The sequence below is a fragment of the Amblyraja radiata genome, chromosome 4 (assembly GCF_010909765.2).
Source record: "Amblyraja radiata isolate CabotCenter1 chromosome 4, sAmbRad1.1.pri, whole genome shotgun sequence".
In the NCBI taxonomy this organism is placed as follows: domain Eukaryota; kingdom Metazoa; phylum Chordata; class Chondrichthyes; order Rajiformes; family Rajidae; genus Amblyraja; species Amblyraja radiata.
This window is the reverse complement of record NC_045959.1, coordinates 117,358,538-117,374,578: the sequence shown is the minus strand read 5'-3', so window position 1 is coordinate 117,374,578 and position 16,041 is coordinate 117,358,538. Positions and strand designations below refer to the sequence as shown.

Here is a 16,041-nt window from a genome sequence, read left to right as displayed (position 1 = left end):
AATGATAAAATCGAACCTGCCTCCACCACTTCCACTGGAAGCTCATTCCACACAGCTACCACTCTCTGAGTAAAGAAGTTCCCCCTCATGTTACCCCTATACTTCTGTCCCTTAATTCTGAAGTCATGTCCTCTTGTTTGAATCTTCCCTACTCTCAATGGGAAAAGCTTGTCCACGTCAACTCTGTCTATCCCTCTCATCATTTTAAAGACCTCTATCAAGTCCCCCCTTAACGTTTCTGAGCTCCAGAGAATAAAGACCTAACTTATTCAACCTTTCTCTGTAACTTAGTTGTTGAAACCCAAGCAACATTCTAGTAAATCTCCTCTGCACTCTCTCTATTTTGTTGACATCCTTCCTATAATTGGGCGACCAAAATTGTACACCATACTCCAGAATTGGTCTCACCAATGCCTTGTACAATTTTAACATTACATCCCAACTTCTATACTCAATGCTCTGATTTATAAAGGCTAACATACCAAAAGCTTTCTTTACCACCCTATCTACATGAGATTCCACCTTCAGGGAACTATGCACAGTTATTCCTAGATCCCTCTGTTCAACTGCATTCCTCAATTCGCTACCATTTACCAACTCTCTGCAATTTCTTGGGTTCTTGGGCAGGGCTGTTCCAAAACCAGGCTGCGATGCACCCCGACAGCATGCTTTCCATGGTGCATCTGTAAATGTTTGTAAGAGTTAAAGTGTACCATATGGTATGACTTTTCAAACTCTACAGTACCTACCACTACTGAGAGTTGAGTGCTGCCTCAATAGAGAAAATTTGTATTGTATCTTTGCCTCAGTGTACTGCAATCCAAAAGAGCTGATGGACAGTATACCTAATAATAGTAGGTATGTTACAAAACTTACCTTCAGCGGCGCTGCAGTTCTGCCACTGCCCGTGTGTGCGACTTTGGCACCTTTGAGAGGGGGGCAGGTTTAAAATGCGATTATTCTGCAGCCTATTCAAATCAATCTCTGTCAGGCTGTTTAGTTGCTAAAGAGAAATCGCTTTGACTGCTGTTTTATTAAGTTTATTAAAATTAGCGCTGGATAATTTAATTGCTGGAGTAAAATTAAAATCATCTTCAAATGCCGTCAATGCCAACAACGGGACGGATCTCACGTAGGGGACAAGGCAAGGTATGCCGTTTATTTTTTCATATAAACTTACTTCTTAGGATGCCTTTAATCAAAATTTCACGTTGCGAAAATGTCATTATGTAAATATACGAACCGGCAGTATTTTTCCTGCCGATATGGGGTTTAAATTCACTGCAACCGCAACGTTCCAAACCAGCGCATTCCACAAAATCCAACTCGTAAGATGATTTAAATGCCCATTAATTTACAGGAATTAAACACTAAATTCCTTCCATTTGGCCTATAAATTCATGACAATGAGATTTAAAAATCATGTTATATTGTGAATTATTGTGTGAATGTTATTTGGACACTTAGGTTTTTTGAAATGTTAACCTTTTCTTAAAAAATGGATAGATGTTTAGATCTAGTAATTGAATTTTGTAATTAGCTACAATTGGGTAACTAACTAATTATATGCTTTAATTTCAGGTCATCCAAGTAAGATTGTTTCATATTTGTTTCAGAATGCTTCAATCTATAATAACTGAAGATTTCATTCAGTTCTCTTAACTTTTAAGAAAGTTATGGGCTTTTGACTGTCCTTGATCACAGCTTTTGTGTTAAGTCAATGGAAAAGCAATAGGGAACAAGATGCTAATTACCGAGTATGAAAATGGTCATAACTTTTTTAATACTGAAGATATGAAAGTGAATTAGGTGTCAAATTAAACCTCTTTTTATGCTTTATCTGATGGGATAAATTGCAGACTTGATTTTTTAAATCTCAAAATTTTGTAACATTGCTAATAATAGGCTAACCCTAACCTGTTGTCCCTCAGAATCTAAATGTTACTGGAGAATTGCTAGGAATATGTTAACTTTCAAAATGACTTTGATGAAGGGTCAGTGACAAGAAACGTTAAATCTGCTACTGTCTTCTCAAGTGCTGCCTGATTTACTGAGTATCTTCTGTTTATATCGCTGAAAGTATGTTAAACATGAGTAGCATGTGCCTAGAACTGTGCCAATGTTTACTGCGCTATCTGAGAATGTATTAACATTAATAAGGCATTTCCGGGAATATGTTAATAAATATATAAGTCTCTGGGAGCACGGTAATGTTAATATTGTGCCTCTGGGAAGATTAGAAATGTGTCTATGAGTGTGCCAACATTTGCAGGCGGTATTCTGGGACAGTGTTAATATTAACAAAGCTTTTTACTGGCCGTGTTATGCTAACATAACATTGCACCTCCGAGAGTATTTTAAAATAAACAGGATCCCTTTACAATCGTGTTATTTTTAAACAATGTGTGATTACATGAGAACTGGGATTTGTTATAGCACCATAGGGTTTCCAGGGGTGTGTTCATATACACTGGGTCTCTAGATGGTATTAATATTATGAAGTGTTCTGGGAATGTGTTAATATTGACAGTATCTCTGGGCATATGTTAGCATTATAAAGTGTTTTGGGGAGTGCGTTATATTGATATGCGGTGTCTCAGCATATGATAATATCATGAAGTCTTCTGGGACTGTGTTAATATTGATAAAATCTCAAGAGGTGTTGTTATTATGAAGCATTTCTGGGAAGGTGTTAATATTATTATTATATTATTATTACTAGAAGAGTATTGAATTGTAAGGTAGGCAAGAGATGATGTTAGAAACATAGAAAATAGGTGCAGGAGTAGGCCATTTGGCCCTGCGAGCCAGCACCGTCATTCAATATGATCATGGCTGATCATCCAAAATCAGTACCCCGTTCCGGCTTTTTCCCCATATTCCTTGATTCCCTCAGCCCTAAGAGCAAGTTCCAATGAAAGAAGGTGCCTGGAGTGATTCTCCGGAGATCTAGTCTCAGTGACCGTACTCAGTCATGTAATCAATGTCAACTGAGACAGCGACAAATCACATCTGCCAACACAAAATCTCTGCTACACTCACCACAACTTTGAGAAGGGTCACCACAACTTTGAAGAATTAACATTGTATGTCCATTCCCTCCCAAGATACTGCCTGATCTACTGGGCTCTTCCAGTGTTTGTGTTTTGCTCAAGATTCCAGCATCCGCAGTTTCTTGTGAATCCCATATCACAACTTTAGCAGTTCCACATACTCCTCACATCTTACACATATTCAGATATTCAACCATGTTAGCCTTTCATATGCACACTCGTTTGCTCTCCACCATCTCGCTTGCAGGAGAATATAGCTTCAGTATTTTGTGTTAATCCTGGCCAAATTGGAGAGGTTAGGACATAAAAATGCGGCAAAAGCTTCAGGGCTGCTGGGAGATTTGGTCAATTTGGAATTGCTCTCTGCAGAGCTGGGACAAGCTGTGGTGTGGTGCCAGTATGTCTCGAGCCTAGATACAATTTGCAAGAAAAGAATAAAAACATCTGCAGACCCTGTCAATTAGGTGCAAATTGCATAGAATGGATTGGATGACTGCAACCCAGACATATATGTTGTAAATAATGTTGCAGAGTTCTACTTTGCCGAGTGTTGATTGGATGAAGTATTGAGCCTTGTCTGGGTTTCCTGCAGATCAGGGTAAAAGTTGCTGAGTTGGCTTCCTTGAGAAGTCCTGTTTGAATTCAATGTATTAAGCTGCTGTATTATTGGGTTATGGAAATGTCTGTTATGTATGGGGTTAATCAATAACTGTAATTGGATTGTTCAGAGACCACCCCCACGTGGCTCGGCCCCTCGAGGTCCCGGGACCTATAAAAGTCCCCTGCCTTGAGGTCCAGCGTCGATCGTCTGGGAGAGCGCTTGGGACTGCATGACCTTCTGGAGTGTCTCTGTTTGAGCTAGGCCTTGAGGGCTTGATCAGGCAGATACAAGGATCGAACCCGCGGTGGGATAGGTACAGTAGTTGAACTGTAATTGTATTTTGTGAAAATAAAGATTAGTTGTTCAAGGGCTCGATTCAGTGATTTTTCACTGAAACTAGACTGGGAGGAAGCTTAGAACGAGCAATTTACATTGGGGCCTCGTCCAGGATCTCAAAAAACCCCCAAACACAAGTTTGCGATCAAGGGTGTTGAGCTGTTTCGATAGTACTGAAATCCGGCCCACGGTGCGGTTTTCGCATTGGTTTTCGGCACTTCTTTAGTCGGAGCAGTTCGATCATTCGCGGGCTTGGGAAAGGGTCTAATCAAGATAATTAGAACAGTCTAGCAAGCACGGGAGGATGGTTAGCACTCCTTTGGGTTGGGGGCCCATAAAACCAGGGTGAGGTTAGAGGCCCTGCTGAGGTTGGGTTAGAGGCCCTTTCGTGGGTTAGAGGCCCAAAACATTGGTCATAGTTGGCAGACTGCAGCTGCTTTAACGAGAACTAAACACGCTTCATTGGGCGAGGGGTGGCCCAAGGTTAGATTTGGTATCCAATGGGTGGGGTATTGAAATACAGGTCTGACCTACATATCGATCAGATCTTTGCCGGGAGCGCGAATTGGACAGGTGCGCTCTGAAAATCAGCATCAATAACTCACAGCACGAAGCGGCCAGGCGCTGAACCCCCGGTGCCCAGCAGAAAAGAGTGTATGTGTGTAGATATCTGAGTCCTGTGCGACAGACGAGGAATCTCATGATGGTACTGGGCTTGGGTGGACAGAGTATAGATTGGCCGGAATACTCCAATACATTCAAGAATTCAATTGGGCAATTTTAGTTTGATTTGAGTGCCGGCATATGAGGAGAGATACGCACTAAAATTAGGAGTTCGAGTCTATATTTTCAAAGCCAAATTTCCAAATACAGAATTTCACATTGAAGTTCTGCCAGTAAGATGGAATTCAAATTCCTGTATATAGAACTTCGGAGTTGGTGCATGTCCGTGGTAGATTCCAAATAGCGGCTGATCAACAGTGAATAGTAACCCTCTGGTTGATTGTACCTGATAGCGAAGAGTACCTGAGAGACGGGAACCTGGTGAAAAGTAATCCGAATGCGAAAGGTACCCCAATTCTGTAGAACTTAGAGAGGAGGGATAGAGGTCGCCCTATAGAAGTCCAGTCTTGGTAGGATAGTAGCATTTGGGAGGAAAAGTAGTCATTTAAGAAGTAGTACCCCTCAGCAAAGAGTAACCTAGGAAGGGGAAAATCTTTGGTATCTGAGGGAGAGGTTCACTGAGTGATAACAGCGTGACGCGGCATTGAGATCGAGTGTTTGTAAACTGCGCTAGTGCTTTAAATTATTATTGCAAATCGTAAAAATCTAGCTTTTGTATTGTTATCGGATCCGAATTGTGTAAATACTGTGTGTACGTAAATAAACTTAGAGTTCGGAGAGTTAGACTTGGATTGAGACACCGGAGATCCTTTGTTTGAAATTTTGGAATTGAATGAAGTGATTGTAATTTAACTGATAAGAGAGTTGGGAGAGAGACTGAATACGAGCGAGTGGTTTGAATAATTGAATATGAGTGATTGAAGGAGTGACTGGGTAACAGTTGAAAGGGAGCAATTGTTAGAATAAGTGTGAATCGGAGAGACCGTTGACCATTGTGTGGGAGAGATTCCATTGAACTTGGAGTCTGAGAGGAAGGAGTGATTTGAAGAGGTGTTAGTGCCTGGAACCTTTATTTTGTAATTTGTATTGTGACCATTGTTCCGAGAATGGGGAATGTCTCAGAGAAGGACCGATCAAACAGATTTGGAAGCCCAATAAAAATAATGTGCGAGAAGCTTCCACAGGAAGTCGACAGACTATGAGGATTATCAGGGGAATTAAATGCAGTCTAAAGAAGCGACTTTGGCCGTTGGGTGGACTAAAATCTGTAATAGGAATAAACTATGTAGAAATGATCATCAAAAAATATGGGAATAGTGAAGAGGGAAATGAGTTAATTGGAATATGAAGAATGTTCTTCACTAAAAGGAAAATAAATAAAGAGATTGTTTTGCTGTCCACCCTAAGAATGGCGGCTTGTAAATTGGGAATTAGAGGGGAACACGATAGAATTGATCCTTCTCGGGACATTCCAGAACAGGGACAGGGAGAACTAGCAAGCCAACAGCAGGAGCAGGAGCAGGAGCAGGAGCAGGAGCAGGAGCAGGAGCAGGAGCAGGAGCAGGAGCAGGAGCAGGAGCAGGAGCAGGAGCAGGAGCAGGAGCAGGAGAGAATACCATCTTCTGAAAGGGAGACCACTGAGACGGCTCTTAAAGGGGAGGTGCCGACAAATCCTAAACTTGGGAAATTCGGTAAGAGTGAAACAGTGCCTGCATACTTTGAAGGGAGCGAGCTTTATTATATGCCAGGGTGTGCAGAATTCTTCAGAGTGGAGCTAGAGCCACAGTATTCCTCACAGCACTCTCATGTTCCAAGTTCGGAGAAACCATGTGCAGCTTGCAAGCAGGGCACACGGGAGGAGTCAGCGTTATCTTCGGCTCCTCCCCCTAAATTAAAATCTGAAGTAGAGAAATTGGGGAGAGATCCTCTAGCTCCTACGATTGCTCCACAAGTGAAGGACAGTAGGGGAGATCAAGGAGCTAGAAGGAAGACTCCATCAACATAGGTGGCAGAATTGATTAGAAACTCCAGTAGCGGGAAGGTGAAGGAATCCTTCTTGAAATACAGGGACAGAACGAATAGCTTTTCAGAGGGTGAGATAGGAGGAGAATATGGAGGGATTGATCTGGACTTTGATAATATTATTATGTCGGAGCAATTCACCGATGAAGGGGATGTAGAACGGATTCCCCGTAGAGAGTGTGTTTGTAGGGAAATGCCCACATTAGGTATAAATGTCCCCCAGACCACAGGCATTCAGCCTGGTTCAACGGCAGCTCAGAGATTAAAGGTTCAAGTAAAATAAATAAGGACAGACGAGGACAAGGAGGAGGAAGACCTCAAGGCCTGGATAGACCTCCCATTCAGGGAACCAACCTTTCCTCGGTTTGGCTGGAGAGGTTATAGAGCGGTCCGGCCATATCAGTGTTACAGCTGTGGGGGATTGAGACATTGCAGTCAGTCGTGTCCTATGAAGGAGTACTATCGAGAAGGAAAGGGGCAAAGAAGAAGGCCACGGGGTTACAGAAACCAGTGGATTCCAAGAGGGGACCCCGAAGGTAGAGGAAGAGGACACTGGGGGCAGGGACATTTTGGCAATCCAACCCATTTCGTTAGCCCTAACCTGCCAGTTAACAGTAATACCATCTATTAAAATTGAAGGCGTCCTCACATGGCCCGAGAAACAGCACTATAAATCAGAGAGAACACCACGCCTTCCAAGTTCTAGGAGGAGACACAAAGAATCCAATTCTCAAGAAACCCTCACTGAAAGGAAGAAGCGCGACAGGGAAACAAAGTAGCTGGCATGAGAAGGAATGGCAACTAAGGAATGGAAATGGCACTAGGGAGAGAAGGAACAAACTTTCTGTGCAGGAGGAATGGGAGTGGGGAAAAAAGTTATTCTATTAATGTGTTACTGAGTTTGTGCCTGCAGGACAGTGTATCGACGACATACTATCTGGGGAGTGAGGTAAAGAATGCACAGATCCCTTAAGAACAGGCAGAAGGTAATGTAGAAACATTCCCAGAAACAGGAATCTGATACTGTCCTGCCCCTTTAAGACTTATCTGGGAAGGCCAGCACACAGAGAAAGCTGCTCCCCAGTATCCCTACTCCCTGGTAATTGAAACTAACATCAGAAGAGAAGAAGGAGAAGACCTACCCTAGTGCCCAACTTTAATATCATCTAGCTCAGGGGTGGGGAACCTGCGGCCTTCTAGGCCATTAAGTGCGGCCTTTTGAATGAATCCAAATATTGTAGAACAAATCCTTTTATTTTTATTAATATGCTTTTGTTCGTCTTTTATTCTTTTTATTTTCATCTTAAAATGAACGTATTTAAAATACCAAAGAGTAAAAGAAGATTCAACGAAAGAATCCTCCACGAGTGACGGCCACAATTAAAACATTAGTAAGTCATGAGGGCTATTTTAACACCTGTTATGCTCATGATTTAGTTCTAATGCGACTCTAGAATGTACGTTAACCTCCCTGCCTGACTGGCGCCACCACCGCCTGAGGCTGGTTGACGAGAGGGAAAATGTCGGGGAGAGTCCGCTGGCCGTCCAGTCTTCAGTATTATCAACTTTTGATAGCGATGCTTTGTGATACTGCAATGTCAACATTGAAGAAATTCAATGCTCATCAGCATTATGTCACTCATAGGGACCACAAATATTTCCAATTAGAGAGTGAGGCGCGAAAGGTTGCATTGCAGAAATTAAAAGATGAAAAGCAAAGGCAAAGGCAGTTATTTCAAGTAGCGGTAAGACCCGGAAATAATGCTGCTGAAGCGACTTATAAAGTAGCTTATATATTCGGGGGAAAAAGGGAAGCCATTTAGCGATGTATAAATCGTTAAATAATGCATTGTCGAAGTTGTAGGATGCTTAGACCCCGATAAGGTTTCAAAGTGCAAACAACTGCCTCTTTCAAGGAGAACGATAACTGATCAGCAGCATGAATTAGCCCTCAACGTAACAGAACAACTTCACACAATACTCCAAAAGGAAAATATATATTATTCAATCGCTTTGGATGAATCAAACGATACAGGTTTTATACTTCATTCGGGCCATGACAGAAGATTTTCTTTGCTACGAAGAGTTACTCGCTTTGGGCACTCTTGAACACTCTTGAACACAAGGAATAGATTTCTTCAACAACTTTCAAGATAAATGTCGTGAAGTTGGACTGGATTCGGTTAATTTAGTGAGTGTATGTACAGACGGTGCACTGTCCATGTCAGGAAAACGTGAAGGGTTTATTACACAGATAAAAAAGGTATCAGATCTAGATGCTCTCATTTCTTTTCATTGTATCTTACATCAGCAAAATCTCTGCTAAATCTACTATTTTAAGTGACACAAATTATTAGTATTGTTAACTATATTCGTGCAAATGCAACACAGCATCGTCAGTTTTGTAATATGCTAAAGTTGGACGATGAGGCATTCAGTGTGGATTTGCCGTATCATTGTAAAGTGCGTTGGCGATCGCAGGGGCAGGTGTTAGCAAGATTTTTATCTTTGCGAGAACAGATAGTTAAATTTCATGAAGAACAGAATCAGCAATGTGAATTATTGAAAGAAGATTTCTATATACTGCATTTCTGTGTGATATCATGTCAAAGCAAAATGACTTGAACGTTGCTTTGCAAGGTAAAACTAAGTCTATATATGATATGTGGCAAAAATATCCAAGCATTTCGAAAAAAACTATCTTTTTTCAAAACTCTTCTTCTTCAAAATGAAATTTCGGATGAACATTTTCCCCAGTTAGTGAAGGTCATTGATGAGCAGGAGGATTCATGCGAATCATTAGAAGAATACGCAGCTGTTATAGACTTATTAATTAAAGAATACAATGAAAGGTTTACTGACTTTGAGAATCATGACATCACACTCAAATTAGCATTTCAACCTCACCTAGTTGATGTCTCCAAGGCTCCTAAAGAACTACAGATGGAATTGATTGAGCTCTCAGAAGATGACATTTTAAAGTCCTTATTTGACGCTAAATAAAATATCCGATTGAAATATGGAAAAATGCAATAGAATACCCACGTCTTCGGCAACATGCACGAAAAATGCTTTCTTGCTTTTCAACCACTTATTGCTGTGAATCTACATTCTCCTACCTAACCCAAATCAAGTCGCCCTTAAGGTCACAAATGATGGATACCCATCTAGAAGATTAGCTGAAACTGCAAATCTACATGTTGCAACCAAATATTCAAATGCTTTCCCACAAAAAGCAGTCACAACAAAGTCATTAAAAGGTCAGTTAACTTTAGAATTAACACGTTTTTTTCATTTTCTTGAAGTTAGTACATGGTAGTTAGATTTTTACAAAATAATGTACATTTTGAAGTATATCTAATTGAAGTTTCTTGGATGCGGCCTTATTAGATTACAGCGGCATTCCAACATGAAAAGGTTCCCCGCCCCTGACCTAGCTATTGGAGAAAGAAAAGGAAGGAGAATATAGGACACTCTAATCATCTTTGAAAGAAACAACACTGACGACCTATAATGACCTTTGGGTCAAGCCCCACTTTAAAGGACTGACTTCGGAAAAAAAACACATATCTCCGTGGTTTAGAGTAAAATACCTAATTTGCGTCTAAATTATGGTTATTAGAAATAAATTTATAAATTTTGGATTCGGTCTCGAAATTGTATGGTAATGAATTGGAGGAACTTTAACATTTGAAATTTGGAATAGACTTGTGGAATCTGGCTTAGGAACGTTTGGAGTTTGATTATTAATTGATTGTTTAAATTTGAACAGCTGGGAATTCCACAAGAATTGGAATGGAATTGTGTTATTGGCCACAATGCTGTGGAATGAGAAGGATGTGATGGACACTGAAATTTGAAATAGTAAATTGAAGGCTGAGACTAAATTTGGTTAAATTGGAACATTTAGCATGGTTTGCCTTAAATTAGAGTCACGGCTGTAGGGAAATCCGGACTGAACCCAGCTGAAACTTATATGAGGACCCGTCATCAGATATACATATTATAACATCGTGTGAGTATGAAGAAGGCTGATTAGTGTTGATCCTAGGATAATAAAGAGTATATTAGGGAACAGAATAGGAATAGGGATAAATAGGTTAATAGGCGAGTGAAACAGAATTATAGTGAATGTATGGGAAAGCATGGGTGCATGATGGTAACTTGCTTTGTTCCAATTTTTTCAGGAATTTCAGGTTTTGGGTTCGACTATGGAAAGGGATGGAAGAATGGGCAATAATATGGGTTGGAGGGAATTCGCGCCCACGAAAACTCGGGAGGTAAAGACTCATCAGACGGAAATTGTGAAGCTATGCCCATGAAAACTCGGGATGCTTGACAAGACTCTGGGAAGAAATATCATCATCTTGTGTTGCTGATAGATGGGAAATGTAATGTACACACATATATATCTGGTTAGCTGATTATTGAACTATTTGGTTATCATAAATAATGGGTTATCATATACGATTTTAAAAAAGGAAGGAATGTTAATCTTGGCCAAATTGGAGCGGCTAGGACTTCAAAATTGGGTAAAAGCTTCAGGGCTGCTGGGAGATTTGGTCAATTTGGAATTGCTCCCTGCAGAACTGGGACAAACTGCGAAGTGGTGCCAGTTTGTCTAGAGCCTAGATACAAGCTGCAGGAAAAGAATAAGAACATCTGTAGACCCTGTCAATTAGGTGCAAAATGCATAGAATGGATTGGATGACTGCAAACCAGACATACACCTTGTAAATAATTGTAAATAATGTTGCAGAGTTCTACTTTGCCGGGTGTTGATTGGATGAGGTATTGAGCCTTGTCTGGGTTTCTTGCAGATCAGGGTAAATGTTGCTAAGTTGGCTTCCTTGTTTGAATACAATGTATTAAGCTGCTGTATTATTGGGTTATGGAAATGTCTGTTATGTATGGGGTTAATCAATATCAGTAATTGGATTGTTCAGAGACGACCCCCATGTGGTTCGGCCCCTCGAGGTTCCAGGACCTATGAAAGTCCGCTGCCACGAGGTCCAGCGTCGACCTTCTGGGAGAGCGCTTGGGACTGCGTGACCTTCTGGAGTGTCTCTGTTTGAGCGAGGTCTAGAGGGCTTGTTCAGGCAGATACGAGAATCGAACCCGCGGTGGGATAGGTACAGTAGTTGTTTCATGAAAATAAAGATTAGATGTTCAAGTGCTTGATTCAGTGTTTTTTGACTGAAACTAGACTGGGGGAAAGCTTAGAACGAACAATTTACATTTGGAGGGAGCTTATTTAAGCCCGGAGGTGCTAGAAGAGAAGATAAAGTTGATTGTGGTTTTGCCATGACCAGAGCTGATTGATGGACTGGGTATTATCGAGACTGACAATTTGCTGCATCTGCCATCTAAATTCTACTTCTTCTCAGGCTATAACCCGGACCAAGGAAGATTTACTTCTGTGCCAGTTCTGGGGGTTGTCAGGTAACTATTCAGGACACCCTGTGAACCACAGACCCTTCCATAGGTAAGGTTGAAGGTTGCTAATGCAACTGGTGTGGTACGTTGTTTGTGAGATTCCTTCCACTGCTTATGCTGATCTTCTGTACATGGCTCCCTAAATATGGCTTCAAGTTGTCAACAATCCCACCCCACTCTGAATAGCCATGGGACAGAGATTCTAATGAGTCATTGCAGATGTTGCATTTCTTTAAGGAAGCTTTTACTGCTCACCTGGTAATCTCCTCTCACGACAGCTCGAAATGAGAGATAGGCTCAAAATGCACTTTGAGTCCATTTTTGAGTCGATTGCCCGTCCTACTTAGGAAACCTGAACGGAAACCTCTGGAGACTTTGCGCCCCACCCAAGGTTTCCGTGAGGATCCCGGAGGTTTTTGTCAGTCTCCCTACCTGCTTCCACTACCTGCAACCTCCAGCAACCACCTGCAACCTCTGGGAACCGCACGGAAACCTTGGGTGGGGCGCAAAGTCTCCAGAGGTTTCCGTTCAGGTTTCCTAAGTGGGACAGGGGCATAAACCAGCATCTACAGTTCTTTTTATTATACTGGAAATAAGAGTGTTTATTCCAGGAGACCTCTTTTCCAGCTTTCTTCCCCCTTCTACAATGTCTGAATGTCCCAAACTGAAACATCGCCAATCCATTCCCTACACAGATGCTGCCTGAACTGGTGAGTTACTCCATCACGGTGCATTAAATTAGAGTTTGTGTGCACTAATCCAGAAACTGACTGGAAATTGCAGCTTCCTATTATGCCCCATGCTCCAGAGCAGTGATGGAACAGTAAGAGAGGGAAAAGTAATGTACACAGGCCTGCTGCCACTTTTGATTATCCTCAGAATGTCCATTCGAAATACTGTCGGAAAACACAGGCTCCTCAGATCCCAAATTTGTGCTCGGTAAATAATGAAGTGCAGGAATTGTTTCTTACACTTGGGATGGGTGTGATTTGCTTCAAAAGCAGATAGAGGTGCTGGGAAGTGTTAAATGTCAACCAAAAAGAGAGAGAGAGAGAGAGAGAGAGAGAGAAAGAGAGAGAGAGAGAGTGAGAGAGAGAGAGACAGGTCAATGGGAAAAATACAGTTACTCTTGTTTGTGGCGGTGGGATTTTACCTTATAAGTGGGACTTCTCAGCCAGAGTGTTTCTGGAGTCATGTAGGATGAACTGGTCATTGATAGGAAGTCATGTCTCAATTGAATCATTGGCAGGGTTCAGGAGAAGGGTGAAAGGGAAAGAGAAATTGTCAGTGGTTACATCAGAATGACTACAATCTCTCAACTTCAAGTAAATTTCATTACAGAATAAGGAGTTCTGATCTGTTTTTATTTACTAAGAATCTCAGTTAGGACGTCCGCAAAGGGCCTGTCCCACTTACGCGACCTTTACAGGCGACTGCCGGCACCCGTGATAGGTCGTGAGAGGTCATGAGAGGTCTCGTATGGTCGTGAGAGGTCACCCCGCGACATGTCGCCAGGGGTCACCTGTATGGTCGTGAGAGGTCTCCTATGGTCGTGAGAAGTCTCCAAAGAGTCGTAGCATCTTTCTGGTCACCGCTGAGTTTTCAACATGTTGAAAATTTCGGTAACCTATCACGGGTGCCAGCAGTCGCCCGTAAAGGTCGCGTAAGTGAGACAGGCCCTTGACAAATGGCAAATGTAGAAGGCAGAGGAAGAACCCAGTCCTAGAGATTGCCTGTGCGGCAGATATTCACCCAGATAAATGTCGAACATTCTTCAAATTGATCAGGGCTGCAACAATTAGTACAGCGGTTCTTATAGTGGGAGTTTGTTAACATTGACAGGGTGTATCAGGGAATTCGAGATTATTAACAGGGTGTATCTAGGAGTGTGTTCATATTGTAGGGTGTCACTAAGAGTGCATTCTTCTCACAGGGTGCTTATGACAGTAATAATTTGGACAGAGAACTGCATTAATATTAATAAAGTATCTGTGACATTATGTTGACATTAATAGAGTGTCTCTGGAAATGTGTTAATTCTAACAGAGTGGATAAATTAAAAGGATTCGCTGGAAGCACTTCAATAATATCAGGGTGCATCTGGAAGTATGTTAATATTCATCATGCTCTATCTACAAATAGGGTCTAAATCCATTTTGCTGACTCGAAAGTTGTGGTCCCAGCTCCAATATTTTCCGAACCTTCAATCAAAGTGCAGAAGCCAAGAGGAAATTAGCTGACTATTGCGGAACTCAGTGGCAGTGATAAAACAACTTTGCTTCTGTCATTGTCTCCTGATCTAAATGTGATTGTGAAAACAACAAAGGTTTTCAAGCAGAAAATGTCAGATAAATATTTAAGGTATTGTGCTCAGTAACATGTCATCCCAGGCATTGTTTCTCACATGGCCCCAAAGTCAGCGACAATAGATCACGTCCTATAGACTGTTCAACTGAGCCTTAATATTATTACTGCATCCCATAGCCTGCCTGTAATTTCGATGCTTACGTTCGGTTTGATAGAAGGGGTAAAGGGAAAAGAGAAAAGAGATGGAGTAGAAATAGTCAAGCCATCTTAGAAAGGTACAGAATGGGGGGGGAGTGAAGAGATAGAAAAGCTGGAAATAGAAAACAAGCTGGAAAGGGTAAAGAGAAGATTTACAAGGATGTTGCCAGGACTAGAGGGTCTGTGCTACAGGGAGAGGTTGAGTAGGCTGGGACTCTATTCCTTGGAGCGCAGGAGGATGAGGGGTAATCCTATGGATGTGTATTAAATCATGAGAGGAATAGATCAGGTGGATGCACACTCTTGCCCAGAGTAGGTGAATGGAGGACAAAAGGGCCAGAGGTTTAAGGAAAAGGGGAAAAGATTTAATAGGAATCTGAGGGGTAACTTTTTCATACAAAGGGTGGTGGGGTAAAGAACAAGCTGCCAGAGGAGGTTGTTGAGGCAGAGACTATCCCAACGTTTAAGAAACAGTTAGACAGGAACATGGATAGGGCAGGTTTGGAGGTATATGGGTCAAACGCGGGCAGGTGGGACTAGTGAAGCTAGGACATGTTGGCCGGTATGGGCAGGTTGGGCCGAAGGACCTGTTTCCACACTGTATCTCTCTGTGACTCTTTTATAAAGAGTAGAACATGGACTGGTGGAACCGCAAAAAAGGGAGCGAGGCAGAGGTGGAGAAATCGGAGAGGAACATAATATGATCCGTTTATCAGCTACCTGCCTCTGCTTAAAAATAATCTGTTGAAAAAGCTTTTTTCATTGAACTTGCCATTGAGTTTGTTCTGGAGGGATGGTGTCACAATACTCACCTCCTTTTCCGAAGCTTTTTATTTTCAGTTTTTAAAGAGTAAACCTTCTTTGCGAAGAAGACGGTGAGCATGAATAGAAGTAGGATCACCGCAGCTGATGAACCAATCGCAATACACATCACCTGGAACTCTGTGATGATAAATTCACACCGGATCCCTTTGTGCCAGATGTAGTCCTGGGCATTGCATCTGCAGGAAGAACAAGTCCTTGTGTAAATATTAGACTGCCTTCTGGTCCTTTACCGTTTATAGATTTGCCGCAATATTCCATACAAGTTCACAAGTTATAGGAGTAGAATTAGGACATTTGGCCCATCGAGTCTACTCCAATCATGGCATTCTCTGCCTCCTAATCCCATTTTCCTGCCTTCTCTCCATAACCCTTGACACCTGTTCTAATCAAGATTTTGTCAATCTCTGCCTTAAAAATATCCTCTGACTTGGCCTCCATCGCCCTCTGTGGCAATGTTCTACAGATTAACTACCTTCTGACTAAATAAGTTCCACCTCACCTCCTCTCTAAAAGTGTGCCCTTTAATTCTGAGGCTATGACGTCTGGTCCTAGACTCTCCCACCAGTGGAAACATCCTTTCCTCATCGATTCTATCTATGCTTTTTTTTATTCTGTTAGTTCAATGAGGTTCTCCCTCAA

At 41.8% G+C, this 16,041-nt stretch overlaps 1 protein-coding gene across 3 annotated transcripts in view; it reads right to left on the bottom strand.

Annotated features, from left to right (window-relative positions):
- Positions 1 to 16,041, bottom strand: part of cspg5 (chondroitin sulfate proteoglycan 5) — a 72,516-nt gene that overhangs the window by 12,439 nt on the left and 44,036 nt on the right. For 2 of the 3 annotated variants that reach the window (XM_033020340.1, XM_033020341.1), the window contains exon 3: positions 15,390 to 15,578. In XM_033020340.1, the coding sequence (XP_032876231.1) occupies positions 15,390 to 15,578 (189 nt within the window). Of the gene's footprint in view, positions 1 to 13,225; positions 13,302 to 15,389; positions 15,579 to 16,041 lie in introns of all 3 variants that reach the window. The other variant, XM_033020342.1, reaches the window with a different exon arrangement.